This window comes from Aulostomus chinensis, chromosome 1, assembly GCF_037954235.1.
Source record: "Aulostomus chinensis isolate RoL2024-O1b breed Wild chromosome 1, RoL_Achi_v1.0, whole genome shotgun sequence".
Classification (NCBI taxonomy): domain Eukaryota; kingdom Metazoa; phylum Chordata; class Actinopteri; order Syngnathiformes; family Aulostomidae; genus Aulostomus; species Aulostomus chinensis.
This window is the reverse complement of record NC_141320.1, coordinates 59,527,153-59,544,290: the sequence shown is the minus strand read 5'-3', so window position 1 is coordinate 59,544,290 and position 17,138 is coordinate 59,527,153. Positions and strand designations below refer to the sequence as shown.

Here is a 17,138-nt window from a genome sequence, read left to right as displayed (position 1 = left end):
TCAGTGACTCGTGGTAAAATAAGTTGCTGCACCCCAGTGTTAACAGCAGTAATCTTTTAATGAACAATCACAGTTACAGCTGAGAATGTTAAAATAATTAAACTGGCCAAATGAAAGTGGAAAGTGAAACATATTCTACGACAGTGTCGGCTTGTAAAACTATCTACATCACAAAAGTCGGCTTGTTTTAGTATCTATTGCGGAGTGCACTTAGAAGGCATGTTAGAGATGTATTCGAAACATGCTTCCTTTTTAATGTGGAGCAAAACTAGACTGCTTCCTGCTTGACTTCGGGTTCTTTTACTGAAATAAATTCTAACTGATGTGGAAACAAAACAGTAAGCAGGGAGGGGAAAAAAAAAAACAAAAAAACAAGCCAGTTTTGTGTACAGGTGAGGCATCTGCCAGAGTAATCACAGTAACGGCAAGACAACAGTGCAGAACGTCCACAGCTATGTACACAAAATAAAAACAGGCAGGAAACAAACCAAAACATGCATAAGAGTTAGCTGAACATAGTTCAGAGTATTGGATGTGTCATAAGCACAATGCCATGAAGAGGCATTACTTTGGGCCCACACTCAAACGCCACGCTGACACACGGTGCCAGGAGGCCAGAGAGAAGGCGCTTCTTCAATACACGGTAAAGTTCTCTCTCACCAACAGCACCTTGTTGTACTTTTAAGTTCATATTTGTACAATCGGACACGTTGGACAGGAAAGTAACCAGTGGGCTACATGGAGCTGGCTTGTGATGAACTAGATGAAGAGCTCGCTATGCTGTTACTCAGTTCCTTGGCGGCCATATTGAACTGGCGTTACACAACCAAGCTGCGGTTAAATACAGAAAAAAAAATTGTAATTTAGTAATAAACTGAGGACACTAATCTGGCCAAGTCAATGAATAATTCTGCGTTTTTTTTATTGTGTGTTCTTCAAGTTCAATACGTGCACACTTTTTTTTAATCGACTGTTAGCATTAGCACTTGCTCAGGTAGCCTTGCTGTGTAGTAGAACCCTTTTTTTTTTTTAAAACTTGAAATACAAAATGTGGTCAAAACTATTTTGACATTTTAATAATAGAATATAAGACGGTAAATTAGCTGGCAAGCTAACTTCCTGCTACATTGGAGACTTCTTTATTTTGCCTTGAACTAATGACTTTTATAGACATTCAAAATGGCCGCCACGGGATTTACCCTGATATAACTACTTTTAAATGTGGTTGGGGTCTGTCCACTTCATCATTTAAAGCAGTTAATATGAACTTTAGTTGACTTTGCTGCCCCCCTCTGGCCAAAAGTAGAAATCTTTGCAAATGAAGACAGCATGTCTGGAGCGCCGCCACCTGAGGCGTTTGTTTTGGAATGGAGTGTGAGGAGGACGCAATGCTCTTGAGTTTTTAGAATCCACATCAACAAGGTAATGTCTCTTATTTTGGCTGGTAAATGCATCCTTGTTGCATGTAGCTAGGTTGAAACAGCTGAACTTTTGTGACTGTTCTATTTGTGTAATTCCTCAGGGAAACCAACCTGTATGCAGGCTGATGGTCTTGCTTGTAGGTGCGTGTTTTAATTGACATGGCTACATATTCAGCTGCTTTAACAGATTTGTAAGAGGCCAAACACTGCTACTTGTGTTGTAATTCCACTTTGTTCCTCAGGAGGCAACGGAGAGTCACTTTCAGGAGCTACGACGACACTCGTGGAGTTGCAGTACGTTGCTCTGGGCGGTGATGGTGAAATGACCTGACCTTAGTCTAATCAAATTTAGGTGAGTGTTTTTGCATGCAGCTCATGCTAAGGAAGTTAGCATTTTTACTTGTTTCTTACAATAAAAGTAGACATGCCTTTCTGCTAACATACTGCCCCCTGGTGGTTGTGTGAAATATGAAGCACTAGCTAGTTCCAATTACTAATTATAATTTCGAGTTAGGAGAGTGAATGAACTGACCCCAACCTTGCCATTAAACACAGTTCCATCTATCAACCACCTGATTTAACTGGAGCTCCTGAAGAAAATAAGCCAGCTTCAAACCCAAAAGCGCAGGTAAACACGCTGTCATACCTAAACATAGTAGGCAAACAACTGTTTTTGTCTGGTAACAGAATTGTCTCAAAGCTATTTCCGTAAGATTACAAGTTGGAACATCTCGATTGGAACACAATGCACTTCATCGTATAGCAATACATCAATAGTGTTTGATAAATACGGATCAACAAGTCCATGTACTGTATATAACGTCAGCGACTTAGTTCATGATACAATTTGTATCAAACAGGGTTTTTCTCTGTCTAGCATGGATTCAGCTGGGATCTGCTACACACAACAGTCGACACCAACAAACCCAGCAATCTTTTAAATATATTTACAATATGTTTCATGTACTGGTGTCAAATTACTCTGTGTAGCAGATGCCAGAGTTGACCCAAAATAAAGGGCCAGAGATATTTATATTTATATATATATATATATCTATATATATGTATATAGAGAGAGATGTCCCTTACTAAAACTAAGGTACACACGACAGGGTCACCCATCTCTACAGTTACAACTCTGACCACATCATCTCAAATAAGACGACGACCTCTCACACGCCCGTTTTTGGACCAAAATACCCCACAGACGGCTGCACGACACACACGGAGGTTAATATTAATACACCGACCTCGGTCAAATGGTCTGAAACTTTCGTTTTGATCACAGCACTTGCCACTTAACAAGTTGAGAAAAATCACAGAAAAAGTTGTGTGACTGAATCTTTTTCATTAGTTTATGAAAGTTGCGCTACACAATTGCAAGAAAATATGTTTGTTATACACCGAAGAGGAAGTACAGTGTATCGAAATCTGGTTAAAAGGTAGTGGAAGTGATTAAATCATCTGAGCACGTCTCAGATTATGATTTTGGCTTTCAAACAAAAAAAAGTGCCTTTAAATCTGCATTACAAGTCCTGGGTGTGAAAGACACTAAGAAGCTACGGTATAAAGTTTGAGACCTCGCGCTCCTCTTCAGAAATCTGTCTGGGTTTTTTTTTCCCGATCCCTGACGGTCATTAGAAAAGCCTTGAGGACAATCTGGTGGGCGTCATGCTGAAGTCATGCAAAGGCCAACCCTGCTCGTTCTGCTGATGTTCTCCCATGGGACACGGCGCCCCTCCCTCAGTAGCCCGTCTGAGCTTTCTCTGCCAAGATGGCGGCTGCAAGCTGCTGGGGGTCTGTGATGTGGGGGCTCCTGGCCATCACCCGGCTCACCAGCTCTGAGGGAAAAATGTTACACAGGTTGACGTACACCTTCTCCCTCACGTCTCCATAGCGACTGTGAGCAGGGGATTCTGGGTGCTGTGGCAAATAAGAGGAGGGAGGGTGGGAGGGCACTGTGAGGTGAGCGCTGTTAGGAGGGTAGGGTGTGAGAGGTGTGTTGGATGGGTGAGGGGAGTGCGCCGGCGGCGGTGGATGATTTAAATAATGTGTCGGGGATGGGTGGAGGGCAGGGTGGGAGGAGTGGTGCTGGGTGTAGCCATCTTGTGCCCAGGGAGAGGTGTGCCAGGACGACTGGCGTGTATCAGGAAGGCTCTGATACGCCGACTGCTCGTACCGGGGTGGCGGCAACGGTGGCTGCCTGTAGTAGGAGTCCCAGCTGGGTAAACCTTTAGGCCGGTGGTGATGGTGCGATGTAGAGAGGTGCTCATACAAGTGTGAGTCTGACACACTCTCAGTTCTAGTGGGGGCCAGGCAGCGGCCAAGGGGAGAGCCGGGTGGGTGGGGGTTGGACTGGGGCAGGGAGTGGTAGTCGCCGGGGCAACTGGAGCGTGCAGCTAGTGGCTGGTGCTGGAGATGAGGGGGTAAAGGGTAGAGCGGGTGCTTTGGGGGGGCATCTGGGGGCTGATCATGAGCACAGCTCTGGCCTCGAGCCAGGCTCATGTGGTAGCCGTGCACGCCAGAGGTGGACATGTGGCTGTAGTCAGCTGGATGAAGGCTGCAGAGTTCATGAGACGATGCGGGGTGGTGAGGGTACAGCCGGCTGTGGGGATTGGGGTAATGGGCACTGTCCTCCAGTAGGGTGTCGGGGGGACACCCAGGACACGCCCTCTCGCTGTACGAGTCACAGCTGCTGCTGCAGCTTACGCTGCTTTCACTGCCGCATTCAGAGCCGGCCGAGCCCATCGAGCCAAGCCGCAGGTCCGTGTCATTAGGGAAGCGGCAATCCGGGCTCCGCCTGGAGGAGAGGCTCAGGCCAGAGTAGGCCCGTGTTACTGAGTAGTAGCTCAAGTCCGGGGACTCGCAGTGAGGGTAAAGGTCGTGGCTGGGGGCTGGTAGGAGGCCATGAGGAGTGGCTGCTCTGGACTGCTGTTCCTGAGGAAGGCTAAGACCAGAGGGGGGGCCTCCAGGAGCTGGAGACATGGTTATACTCCCACTACCGCTACTGCTGGAGGAGCTGCTACTGCTGCTGCTGCTCTTCACACCTTCTGCCCTCCCCTTCGCCAGCAGCTTCTCTTCAGCATCACTGTATGAAAGAGCTCGGATGCTGGGGTCTGACTGACGCTTAGGGGCTCCCTTTTTAGCCTCGATGCTGCCAGCTGGCACACTGTGGCTCTTGACCAGCCCGGCATCGCCCAGGTTCTTTGTAGTGACACAGGTCTTGGCACTGGCACGCAGCTCATCAGCCACTGCACGCTGGGGCTGAGCACCTCTCTCCGGGTGGTAGTACTTACACTTGTGGCCATATGTGCACTTCTTCCCTGGAGCAGAGAGATGGATATCAGTCAGTATTCAACCTGCACACACACACACTTGTGTGACTTGATATTAAAAACTGTAAAAAGAGGAAATTGGACATTCCTTTTAACAGCGTGTGTGTGTGTGTGTGTGTGTGTGTGTGTGTGTGTGTTTCTCACCGTAGGGGCAGGGCTGCTTCTTCTGCTCAGGCATGACCGGTCTCTTCCTCAGGAAGTTGTCTAAGCTTGGACCGTGGCGACCTAGAGGATCGTCTGGTGGCATGAATCTGAGAGACGGGACAAGATGGTTGGATTTGTCGGATCGGACAAGAAAATAAAGTAATTCTCTCAAAAATCTCCTCTCCATGAATCAGATGTAGATGAGACAATACACCCATAACCTCCCACACATACTTGTCATTGACGAAGGAGTACATGAGCAGCCTCTCATCAATGAACTTCTTCCACTCAGGTTTCTCGTTAGCCAGGTCTCTGTAGTTGTCATTGGAGACGATGATGCCGTCTGACTCATACGCCAGCTTGACAATGAAGCGGTCGTCATAGCAGACCACACGGCGACCTTGGACGCGGCGTGAAGGCGTGAAGACGAGGATCTTCTCTTTCTCCAGGCGCCGCAGGATCTCTTGGTCTGTGAAGGGGAGGGGAGGCAACGATGGGGTGAGGAGAATCTCACGTGTGTGTGTGCGTGTACACGTGCTAACCTGTTATTGGGGCGTCAGGGCGGGACTGCTCTTTCCTCCACGCAGGAACAAACACAGTGATGTCATGGTGACCACGCTCAAGGAACCAATCTACAGCCAGCTGTATGCCCTGGCAGGAGAACACCTCCTTGTTGCCATGGCTACAGAACATAAAAATTAAAAAAAGAACAAATGTTGAGTTTGGTGGAAAAATAAAAAAAAATTTTGTACAGTTACGGCTCACCTCATGGCTACGTTGCTTCCGTCCACCACGATGGGCCGCAGGTTGTCCTGGTCACACAAAGACTCAGACGGACATGGCGAGTCCGACCGCTGGCTCTCCAGCAAGTCAGAGCACCCACATGAAGACGAGGAGGATGAAGATGATGAAGTGGAGGCCAATGATGCGGCTGGCTGCTCGGAGTCTGATGTGCCCAGTTTGACCAGCTCTCCCAGTATGTCATTGATAAGGGTGTCAGGACCCAGCTTGGACAGCACCAGTCGCACCGTCTCCTCAGAGTAACCCAGCTTCAACGCAAAGTCCAGTTTAGTCTGGTACTCTTTCCCATTAGAGTCTGAGGGGTTTGATGGAGGCTCGGCTGGGGGGGGCTTGGCAGGGGGATCTTGCTCCAGTTCAGATGGGGGGTCAGGTGGCCCCTCAGTCCCTAAGTCCACACACTGGGTCCGACAAAGCGGCTGGTGTGTGTTCTTGCTGTGCGGTAACCCGCCATCTCCTCCGTCCGGGTTGGTGGTGCTGGAAGACGCCGTCGCGTCACACTCTGCATCAGGACCGGCGTTTTCTTCCACCACAGCTGGTGGAGGGGAATGGGCGGCGCTGCTGTTGCCAGAGCTCTCCCCCTGCTCCTCCATAGCAGGGGGTCCGTCAGCGCCGCCAGCCTGCCGGTCAGCCCCTGCTACGTGGAGATACTCCAGGCCCAGGTCGTGGATGTGGTCTGCTCCTGCCTCCACATGGTCCTTCTGGCCCATGGATCTGTCACAGACATCCAGCACAGCGGGCTGACGGCTGCCCTCACAAAGCTTCGCTCATCGGTGCCTGAAAAAAGACAACCAAAAAAAAGGCAATTAAGTTGTCACAGGAATCTGCAGATCCAGATGAGGCCACGCCTCCTTCACACTGAGTCAGCTGGAGGAAAAGCTTCAAACTTGAGGACAGTGTCGTTTTACGAGGTGGAAATTTGCATCCAGACTGTAGAACAGGATTGAAGAGTCAACACTGACTGTCATATTAGGAAAATCTGACTTTTCAATACAAGAAAAATGTTGGACTCCACCCCCACCGCCACCGCAGGGCTGAACCCTGCCGTTGTTTACACCGGCTCTGACAGGCTGCACCAGGCAGCTGAGGACGCAATGAGGCGACGACACAAAGAACCACTTGGGCCTCTCACCCTCATTATTGGACTCCCGCGTTTTTTTTTTTTTAAGTCTGGCCCCTGTGTGATTTTATAGGGCCACGCCACTGCACATTAATCTACTGGGGGAACTGTTGCAAAAAAAGAGAAGCCGTTAGTGAGGGCAGACGGACCCTCCCCCCTCGCATTCTACCTAGTAATTAAAGTCCATATGCTTCTTCCCACCGGGGTGGTGGAGTCACTCAGTACAACAGTGAGTCAGGAGCTTCGGGTCGCGCCGAGACAATTGAGACTCAAACACGGGAGCTGGTGCGGATGATCTGATTGGTGTCAAAGGTTTCAGTCCACACACACCACAGGACGCAGTTGAGGAAGCAGATGTCAGAAGTGCTACTCCATCAATAAAAAAAAAAAAACTACAAATTACAAATGTCATCTCTTTTATCCTGAGTGTGGACGGCCAGAATTATTCAAATTAGATCAAAAAGCAAATTTCAGCAGCCAGCAAGGACGCGATATGAACCGCATAACCTCCTGTCACCATGGCGACTGGAGGTTTCATTGTCATGTCCTCCAAAGAACAGCAGGTTTAATTATCTAAATGCACATGTGCTTGTGTGTGTCTTCCAAACCCAACGTAATCTGGACAAAACAGATGATGGAGAGGGAATGGACTTAAAGCAAGAGGGTGGGAGGGGCTCTGCATTTTATGAAAAAGGGCTGCCTAGCAACATGGCTGAGCTACTGTTGCTAAGCTACAGCTGTTGAAAGCATTCTCCCCTCCAAATGCCAAGACAGAGGCCGCAGAGCTCAGTCTGCAACTGCCTTACACACACACACACACACACACACACCAAAAAGGTCTGGTGTGGTGGGGAGAGGAAGAGGGAGGGGCTTAAGTGTGCCTTTCTGGCATCCCACTCAGCCACCTGAGCCAACAACACCAATGATAAGGCGTCAGTCAGCCCGGCGTTGAAGGTGCAGGTGCCCACGCTAAACACACACAAGGACATCGGTGAGTCAGGCTCTCTCCTCTGATGATCACCTGAGCTGACACGTCAAAACCATCTGTTCAAGTCATCTCGTAGCCTCGAGACACACACACACACACTATTAACTTAAGCTGAAATGGTTAGCGGCACAACTGGTAGTGAAGTGGCGCATCAGAACAGAACTGAAACACAGATCTGGAATCAGCAGGGACTTGGATTACTTAGACTTGAGACACGTGGGAAAGCTACCACCCTGTTGTCGCATCATTCAAGAGATTGGAACTATTTTCTGAGGAATATTAAACTCATACTGAACATTCACGTGTGTGTATTTAAACGGCACAATTATTTTGAACAATTCTGCACAGATGTTGCGGGAAACGGCTTCAGTTCTGAAACTTTTTGCTGTTCTTAATTTAATAAAACATTTACTTTGAAAGCATCTGTGAAGTATTACTTTTTCGTGTGTCTTTATTCTACCTACGGTTGGTACGGTTGCCTTGAGAAATTAAAAATTGCAAAATTATCAGCAATCTGGGTGCGTCTTTCTGGATAACCGAGCACATAAACTCATAACACCAGCTCCAACAGCCATGGTCGTTAAAAACACGGTAAATCACAAACGACAGGGAAGTGAGGTACAGACGGTAAAATCCTGTGTGACGGATCAGGCTTCAACTTTGCTGCATCACGATGCTTCATTTTTTTTTTCCAATCTGGATTAATCTGATCGTAATCCTGCTGTTTGAGCTTCTTAAACGTCACATATCTGAATAAATGTGTCAAGAAGAGTCTTCTCAGAGCTGGGGCCGCTTTCACAGAACAGATTCAGTTGTAACGGGGCGGCGGCGGAGTCACCTCATCACGCCACGTCTGGCCTGAGTGGGTGCATCTTTCAAACCCCGGCGGGCCGGACGGCTCCCACACGCTGCAGCACTGGAGGCTTTGAAGGAGGCAGTAATGAATATGTAACACAGCGCTTTGTGTTTGGGAGCTTTGTGTGCATTTCGGGCGGGGGGGTGGGGGTCTGAGAGGGGGCACAGGGAGGACAAGAGGGGGTTGTCTCGCACTGGCTGACACTGTGCAAAACTTATTGTAAAATGGATGGGGGCTGGGGAGTCCCAGCCAGAAAAATCGGTGTGTTTTGGTGCATCTAGAGGGCGCTAGGTTACCCCCCCCTCAGCAGCAGGGCAACAGATGTCTGCTGGGAGCTACTACTCCCCGATACACACACACAAACACACACACAAGAAGAAAAGTGCAGCCAGACAGCCACAGTTGCATACAACAGCACACACACTTCCCATAGCAGCTCTAGCTTCCACTGACCTCTGACCTGAGAAACACACACAAGTTCCATATCGACAACGATTACATGGAGCGACAGACACGCTTTGGCCGGCGAGACGCCGACAAACCTCGGCTGCACGCTCACTGAGATCATGTAGCTGCTGCTCGCCTCACACCCGACAGCTGAAGGCTGGAAACGTCTCAAACAAGTCACGTGACTGGAAAGTTCTATTTTCCTCTCAAAGTTGTGTAGCAGCAGCCGTGCGCCGACCCAACCAGCCACCTGTCACACGTCTAACGTACACCTCCTACACAACTCTTTCATTCACTCAGACTCCACAAAGAGCGAGCACAGGTTTCACTCCACTTACCAGGTCTAAGAAGCACCAGCGACAGGAAGTTTCCACATGTTTAATAATCCAGATCGAGCTGACGCGTCCCTGCCTGCACCTCCAGCCAGCCAGACACCTCTGGACTGTCTTCCAGCACTGGATTGGATTTTCCTACACGAGCACAATGAGTAGCAGGACAGATGGAGCAACAATGTCAGCCATTCCCTTGTTTAGAGTGGCTGCTGCTCCACCAATGGCAGCGCCGTCGTCTCACAATGAGGCGCACAGACAAGAGGGGGGAGGAGGAGGTGGAGGGGAGTGGCTGCGAGTAAACCCAGTTTCCCCAAGGCACGCGTACTCAACGTGCACACACACCAACACACACACACACACACCCTGAGTCTGACAGGGCTTCCCCTGTGTGGCCGATGAATCAACCAGGGGTGTGCGTCTGAACAATAGAGGGACACAATAGGAGGCTGGGGAGGGCAGCTGTAGGGTGAAGGCTGGTGCTATTACAGCCTGGGGCAGCAATGGAGAACACCTGGCTACAGAGCGCCACGGTCACTATCCTCTCTTTGTCTCAGCCCGGGGGGGGGGGGGGGGGGGGGGGGTGTGTGTGTGTGTGTGTGTGGGGGGGGGGGGGTCCAGCTGAAAGAAAGAGGCCGAGCCTGGGCTGAAACACTAGCGCGGCCTTTAAGAGAGTGCAGGAGAAAAGAGGAGAGTGCGGCGCGGCTGAAAGGGCAAAGTGTGTGTGGGTGAGGGACATGAAAAAGTTTTATGTCCCGATGAGTAAGAGGAGGCGACCTGCTCCTCATTGTTGCGGCACACTTCAGGAAGATGACTCGGAAGCACCAGCCTCTGACTTTCTCTCTTGTGTCACACACACAGAAGAAGGTTTGTGGAAGCCACAAGAGCTTCGGTGAGGGAGGAGCTGAACAGCTGGAAGACAGAAACCACTAGAGTCCATATTTGGGATTAGGGTCAATACTGGAGCTGAGGTTCTGCACGAACCAGGAAGTGATCTCTGTAGGCTGGGGTCATCGAGCAACGCCACAGATGAGATGCATCAGCCCGCACAAGACAAAGACAAAATAGCGATCTCTGGGGTTTTACACACAATTAGCTTTGAACAAACCCTGAGTCTTCCTGTGATGCATAAAAATAATGAACACCACCATATTGCAATTAAGATTAAGTGGAATTTCACCTGAATGCTTTTTTTTTTTTTCAAAATTTGGCTATTAATTAAAAACCATTTCACAAAAATCTCAATCAGTAAACCGCCCTTGAGCGAGTCACAAAAGGAGAGATTAAATGAACTACGCCGCTGGATTACTGATCTTTAAAACAAGAGAGGAGCAAATCGGATGACATCAGTGTCATCAAAGTGTGTGTGCTTGCAGAATTACAGAGCTGAAAAACACTCGGCAGGAACAATCTCGGCTGCAAGAAGTTCGAATGTAATAAAAACCATCGAGTTCAGGCCAAGATAAATAGAAGTTCCTTCAGTTTAGAGTCCAGGAAGGAAACGAAACACCAAGCGCAGGATTAAAGAAGAACGTGGCTACGGAGTCAGATGAGAAACAACAACTGCAAACAGTACTGTTGGCTTCCGTTGACTCTCTGCAGACCATCTGTCCTGACCAACAGGTGCACGCTGCTGCTGCTTCTCTCTTCGGGGACACACAACTCTGGCAGAGGCAGCGCTTCAGACCTCAGGGGACGAGGAGACAAAAAGCCAGAACAGAGAAAAGCCTTTAAAAAAAAAAAAAGAAGAATTCTTCTTTTTTTTTTTTTAAATGAGTCAATCCATTCCAAGAGTGGCTTTTATGTGCTTTTTGCTAAATTCCTAGGAGGTGTTTGGTTTGGCTGCTGCTGACTGATGCTCGAAAACTCAACACATAAACACTGAAAACAACGAAATACATTTGAAATGGATCACATCCATCAGATCAGTTCAATCCTCTCGACTGGGGTGTGTTATAACACGTCAACACCATCAGCACCCATCATCTGGGAAACAGAAGGACGCCTCCTCCTGCCCGTGTGACCTCTGACCTCTCTTCTTCCCCTCTCACCATTTGCACCCACAACACCAACAAAGCAAACTCGGTCATGTCATGATGAAATAAATTCAACCACAGTCTGAACTTTAAAACCACAAGCTTAGTTTTGAGATTGAGGGGTCGGGAGAGAGGAAGGACAGCTGCCGACACTTCCACCGCCCCGGAGAACTGCTCTGGTCCTGCGGGACACCAGCCAGCGTGGAGATATCAGATCCAGTGAACCACCGGACATGTGACGGTCCCGGTGTTTGGATCAGGCCTCCTCCTCCCCAGCACGCAACCTGTCTTCCTGCTAATTCGCCCGCATTCGCTCTAACACAGGTGTCACTCACAGTCGGACTTGCCTGTTGAGGGGGCCACCATCTACTGAGAAAGTGAACGGTGTTTAGGGAGCGCGCAGGGGCGTGCACGGTCACCGCAAACCAACACCGTCACGACCTCCCCGCAGCTCCCACACGCAGCAACCCGCAGCCGGTTTAGCTAACGAGGAAGCTCGGCTAACAATAAAAACACATACACTCACCCGTTCGGAGCCGCCTTGGTCAACTTGGAGGTCAAACAAGCGAATGTTTCCGTCACATTCTGGCGACGCAAAACATCCGGCTGGCTCGCAGCGTGACCAAGCCGAAGTGCGTCAAGCTAGCAGCGGCAGCGAGGCGGCTGGCGACGTTTCAAAAATAAAAGCACTCGGGCGGTTTCGCTCAAGCTTGAGTGGAAATACACACATAAACACACAGGTTATGTGTTTCACAACTTTCAGGTTTACAAGTGGTTATTTTTTAACGGTGTGATAAAAGCCTAAAATGCAGGAAAACCACCGCTTCTAGACGGTAAAAACACAAGCTAACCAAACAAAACTGTTTTGCTCTGTGGAAGCAGCCGGAAGTGGAATTGGCCATGCAAGTCGCAACAGTGCCACCATGTGGCGAAATTAAAAAGAAAAAAAAACAGTTGATACATTCTGCTACGTTCAAACCCATTTAGTGATGGAATTAATACATTTAACTGATACAACGGTGTTACCTCGTTGTAACACGTTAATGCCTCGTTAATGTACAACTACACACTCCCAACAGTCTTGGTGAGCAAGAAGACGGTGGCAAAAAAATATTTTGTCCTTACTTGATACTGAGCTACATGGTTTTTTTTTTAATACTTTTCCATTTTTTTCCAGCTTTATTTATTTTTCCAATATTTTTCCTCACTTGGAAACTGCTATTTTGAATTATCAGTGTATAAACCCCTGATAAAAGTCATGCATTTTACAGTTGAACACCAGCAAGGATTTCTTTTTCTGATTGAACCGTTTTCCGTTTGTGCTTCATACACGTTTTCCGCCACCAGTTCAAGTAGTTTTACTTCACGTCATGACAGCAGGAATTTGACTCAAGTATTTCTCCATTTGGCATTTACTTCTTTTCAGTTCATTTGAATACCTCATACTGTTTAATGATATTTCCTACTTTTTTTTGAATTTCTCCAATTTTTCAATCTCGTAGTTCATTTAATGAACGTCCTCTTTAGGGGGTGATTTTTTTTTTTTTAAACGTCTATTAAGATTAAGAACGCCACACTGTAAATTACTTCTGATTTTATTCAATGGAAAAAACAGACCTTCAGGAAAATACAGTAATTCCCATAGAACACACAGAGGACATAAATTAGAGAGGCATGGCAGAGAGAGGAGAGAGAGAGAAGAGAGAGAGAGAGAGGAGAGAGAGAGAGAAAGAGAGGAGAGAGAGAAAGAGAGAGAGAGAGAGAGAGAGAGAGAGAGAGAGACATCTGAGGGGAAATCACCTGTCACCTGGGTGGTAGAAAATATTTGATTCACGCCGCCACACAGCCGGAGGAACGCCGTGCGCGACGTGCAGGATGTAGAGGAACCAGTGAAGTCACACTCTGGACTTGTGTCATTCATAACGTGAGCAAAAGATTCTTCCTGTACACAAACGTCTAAATGATAGTACAAAAAGGGAATAATACAAAATACAAAACGAGGGAAGGGAGGGGAGGGGGAGGCGGTCCTCAAAATAAACCATAAATATTCATAGATGCACATTGGTTTAACAAAACAATTACTTCTGTAAACATTTTCAACACAAGGTGTGCATTACAATTAAAAAAAAAACAAAAAAAACAACCACTGCAGTCGGATTCTTATCTGAGGGGTTTACATGATAAAAATTGCAGAGACGAGACTAAAAACTAAGTCCGAGTTAAAAGTACGCTGCTAACTTCATGCTGTCTGGAGTGGTTTTGTAACACTGCTCTTTGTTACCCTCTATTCCTTTTTTTCTCCCTCTCTCACACAGACAGTGAACGCATCTCAAAAGCTCTGGACAGTGAAGGCACCACCCGTACTGAGAACACCATGTAAGAGTTTAGGCATTAAAGTCCTGTTGGGGGTTTTTTTTTTTTGTCACTTGCAGCTGCAGGATCGACATTAAAACAGTGAGACTTGAACAGGCAAACGTGGAAGTGCAGCCTTGTTTGGTTTTGGAAAATTAAGGATTAAAAAAAAACAAAACAAAAAAACACAGTTGATGCCTGTCTGGAGCCCCAAAAAAAAAAAAGAAAAAAAAAAAAGACAAAAAGAGGTCCAATATTGAATGGTTCAGACTCCTTCAGGATGCAAACTTCACTTTTAACAAAAACCTGTATTTGTTTATTCTACTGGAGACTCTACTAAGGCAACAGTTGAGTTGAACGTTGAGCTAAAGTCTCCTTCAGGACGCGCCATGCTTCAAATATTGTGCAGATGGAAGATGATCAGCTGGATACCTCTCTGGAGCGCGATGTTCGACGCTTCCTCTCCGCGCCCTCTAACCTTCGTTCCCTTACAAAATCGCTTTGGCCTCCTTGCTACCTTAATGGCCACCTGCTGATTCATTGTCTAATTCACAGTTTATCCTAGCCCTACTTATGTCTGCTGTTAAAGGAGAAATCCACCGGAGGAACAGGCCGTCTCCGCCTTTTGGAATCCGCCGAAGCCCATAAATAAACGAGGGTGGATCTCTCCTTTAAGAACTCCTCTATGGGTGCTCTGTTTTCTTAATCTTTATGTGCAGCAAGTCACATACAAAATATACAGTGTATGAAAGCCCTTGTTGATGACGCCAAAGCAACATGCTGTCATTAACAGGGCTGTCGGACATAACTTTGTGAGGCAATGTGGTAAAAGTTGGGAAGGTGTCCCAGGAGAGCCCACGTGGTTGATGGAAGTATGTACACGCTGATATCCAGTACCCTGTATTTAATGGATATATCAAGAAGGTCCCTTAAACTTTAAAGAAGGCAAAAAAGTGAGGAGGCAGATTTACACGTCAAAGCAGGAAGGAAAGAAGTGTAGCTGTGACACCGGAACTAGCGTCGACGTGGAAAATCGAGCGTGGTGGGAGTTAACCTGAACTAAACACAGCGACGAACATTTTGGACCCACTCGAGGTGTGGCACGTACAGTATTCACCTTCTCCGGTACAGCGGGAGACGCGTTTAACCTGGCGTCGACCCTTCGGACAAACGCATTCGCATGCTTCTGGCACTGACCTCCTTTCGCACACATACACAATGCAAAGTTTTACTATGACACATTTAAAGATTCAGACAGATCCCGTGTCCCCGCAGAGGAAGAGGAGGAGGAGGAGGAGGAGGAGAGGGGATCGGCTCAAAGGTCAGGTAGCGGGTGAGAAAAACCTGGAGGCTCGTGGGGTTTTTCTGTCGTCTTATTATAATTTGCTAGTAGTGAACATGTGACGGTGCGTACAAACAGACCCCCCCCCCCCGCCCCACACACTCGTCCCCTAGCTTTGTATCATGATTACAGTCAGATCCGTTTGTTTGCTCTCTCCATCAGGCGAGAGGAAGCGGTTTCTCTTCTTTATTGTCATTGGTCATAGTCACAATCGTCATCTGTTGGTCACTGCGAGGGTGTGGTCGTCGCGCCGGCCGCTGCGGTGGAGTCTCCACTACCAGCTCATGAGGGAGGTACGTCCCAGGGTCATGAAGTAGACTTGGCTGGCGCCGCCGGGGCGCACAGAGGCAAAGAAGACCTGACGGACAGGAGACAATGAGAAGAATGAGCGGAGGAGGTGAAGGGGGCCAGCAGACAGCGGGGGCTCGGGTTTGTCCGCCATCTGTTAGCAGGACTACCACAAAAATGTGGCCAAGGACGAGCTCATTCAGCCCGGATCAGTTTTACATCAGGAGGCAGAGATGACCCTGGCAGAGGCAGGCGCTCTAGTTTAGGAACATCTGGACAAACGGCCTCCGCAGCAGGAGAACTCTGCTGGATACCGTTTAAGGCTCCAGTCCAGAGAGAAGAGAAAACACACGGAGGAAGAAAAGCAGGACAGACAGAAGAGGAGAACTAAGCCGGCACCTTGTCATTCCTCTCGCAGAGGAACTTGAGTCTCTGCGCTCTCTTGTGCATGAAGACGCCGTCCAGGTGGCCCGTCTCCACGGAGCGGATCTCTATGGCCTTCTCACCCCAGCCCATGATCTGGTTTGACCTAATGTAGGCTGCCAAGACACACAAGGACACAGAGGCTAGAACCACAGCGGCACACGTGCTACAAGACGCGCGGGTGGGGACACGTACCCACTGAAGTGGGCATCTCTCCCCACTGCAGCACCACGTCCTTGGTGATGCGTCCGTAGGTGTTGACGTAGACGCCCTCGTCCTCGTAACACACCAGCAGCTCGATGCCGTCGGTGTTGGGTAAGATGATGATGGCGTGGCACTGAATGCTGGTCTGGATCTGAGGGGAAACACGGGAATGTTCGGGGGAGGTTAAAAAAAAAACAAACAAAAGAGTAGAGGGAACGACGGAGCAGGACCAAGCAAGCGTTTACGTGAGTGGGCAGGTAGATGTCGTAGACGGCGCCGGAGTCGACGTCCACAGCATGGAAGCCTGAGCAGGAGCCGTAGATGACCTTTAACCTCTGTCCTTCTTCCACCGTCAGATCAACCAGCAGAGGCTTGTGCACCAGGTCGCCAAAGGACTGTAATGAATGAACTCGTTAGTTAACACATCAGCGTGCGGTGGAGTCATTAGGGATTCTGATCCACCGCAGGACCAAGCTCACCTTGAAGGCCATGAACTTGTGGTACGGTTTGGGTGCCCAGGCGTACACCTCCACAGAGTTCTTCAGGGCCAGCACCAAGAACTTAATCCTCTCATACTTCACTGGAAGGAAGAGAACAGTGAGGAGTTTAGAGGCTGGTCTTGATGAGCCCCGTTGAAAGTCAAGTCCCGTGAAGGAACATACCGACTTTGTAGTGGACGCAGCCCTCCAGGTCGCCCACGTTGACCCAACCTTGCTTCTTCTCCACCTCGGGGTCATTGTGCAAAATCTTGTTTCTCAGCCAGGACAGGTAATACACCCGCAGCTTGTTCTTCTTGCCTGCGGGACGATGTGACACATTAGCGCCTTCTTTTAGCAGAACCTCCAGATGATTAATCCCAGGTGTTGTTTTAGAGGACAACCAGCCGTGCCTGATATAGTGACCAGGACGTTGAGTCCCTCCAGGACGTCCATCTGCTGGATGCGTCTTCGGTTGATCAGGGGGTAGACTTTCCCCTGACCGCTCCGGTCCAGCAGCATTAAACCGCTCTCAGTCCCCACCAGCAGATTCACTCCTGCAGCCGTCACACGGATTAA

The 17,138-nt window shown here is 48.6% G+C and overlaps 2 protein-coding genes across 8 annotated transcripts in view; both read right to left on the bottom strand.

Annotated features, from left to right (window-relative positions):
* Positions 1-39: 39 nt before the first annotated feature.
* LOC147272537 (putative ribonuclease ZC3H12C) lies at positions 40-12,315 on the bottom strand. Of its 2 annotated transcripts, none has more exons than XM_086182738.1 (6): positions 12,001-12,315; positions 5,666-6,475; positions 5,443-5,582; positions 5,135-5,369; positions 4,901-5,007; positions 40-4,744 (listed from the first exon to the last, which is right to left on the bottom strand). In XM_086182738.1, the coding sequence occupies exons 2-6, from the start codon at positions 6,406-6,408 to the stop codon at positions 3,165-3,167; spliced, it is 2,805 nt and encodes a 934-aa protein (XP_086038864.1). In that variant the 5' UTR covers positions 6,409-6,475; positions 12,001-12,315; the 3' UTR covers positions 40-3,164. The 2 variants fall into 2 exon arrangements, with proteins under 2 accessions (XP_086038864.1, XP_086038948.1); XM_086182822.1 differs by lacking the exon at positions 12,001-12,315 and adding an exon at positions 9,448-9,711.
* Positions 12,316-12,772: 457 nt separating this feature from the next.
* LOC147272536 (mitogen-activated protein kinase kinase kinase kinase 4-like) overlaps positions 12,773-17,138 on the bottom strand; it is a 30,354-nt gene continuing 25,988 nt past the window's right edge. For 3 of the 6 annotated variants that reach the window (XM_086182290.1, XM_086182622.1, XM_086182539.1), the window contains 7 exons: positions 16,973-17,116; positions 16,746-16,880; positions 16,563-16,663; positions 16,329-16,478; positions 16,075-16,234; positions 15,856-15,995; positions 12,777-15,526 (listed from right to left, as the gene is read on the bottom strand). In XM_086182290.1, coding sequence (XP_086038416.1) covers positions 15,443-15,526; positions 15,856-15,995; positions 16,075-16,234; positions 16,329-16,478; positions 16,563-16,663; positions 16,746-16,880; positions 16,973-17,116 — 914 coding nt within the window. In that variant the 3' untranslated portion in view covers positions 12,777-15,442. Of the gene's footprint in view, positions 15,527-15,855; positions 15,996-16,074; positions 16,235-16,328; positions 16,479-16,562; positions 16,664-16,745; positions 16,881-16,972; positions 17,117-17,138 lie in introns of all 6 variants that reach the window. The other 3 variants (XM_086182203.1, XM_086182459.1, XM_086182375.1) reach the window with 2 other exon arrangements.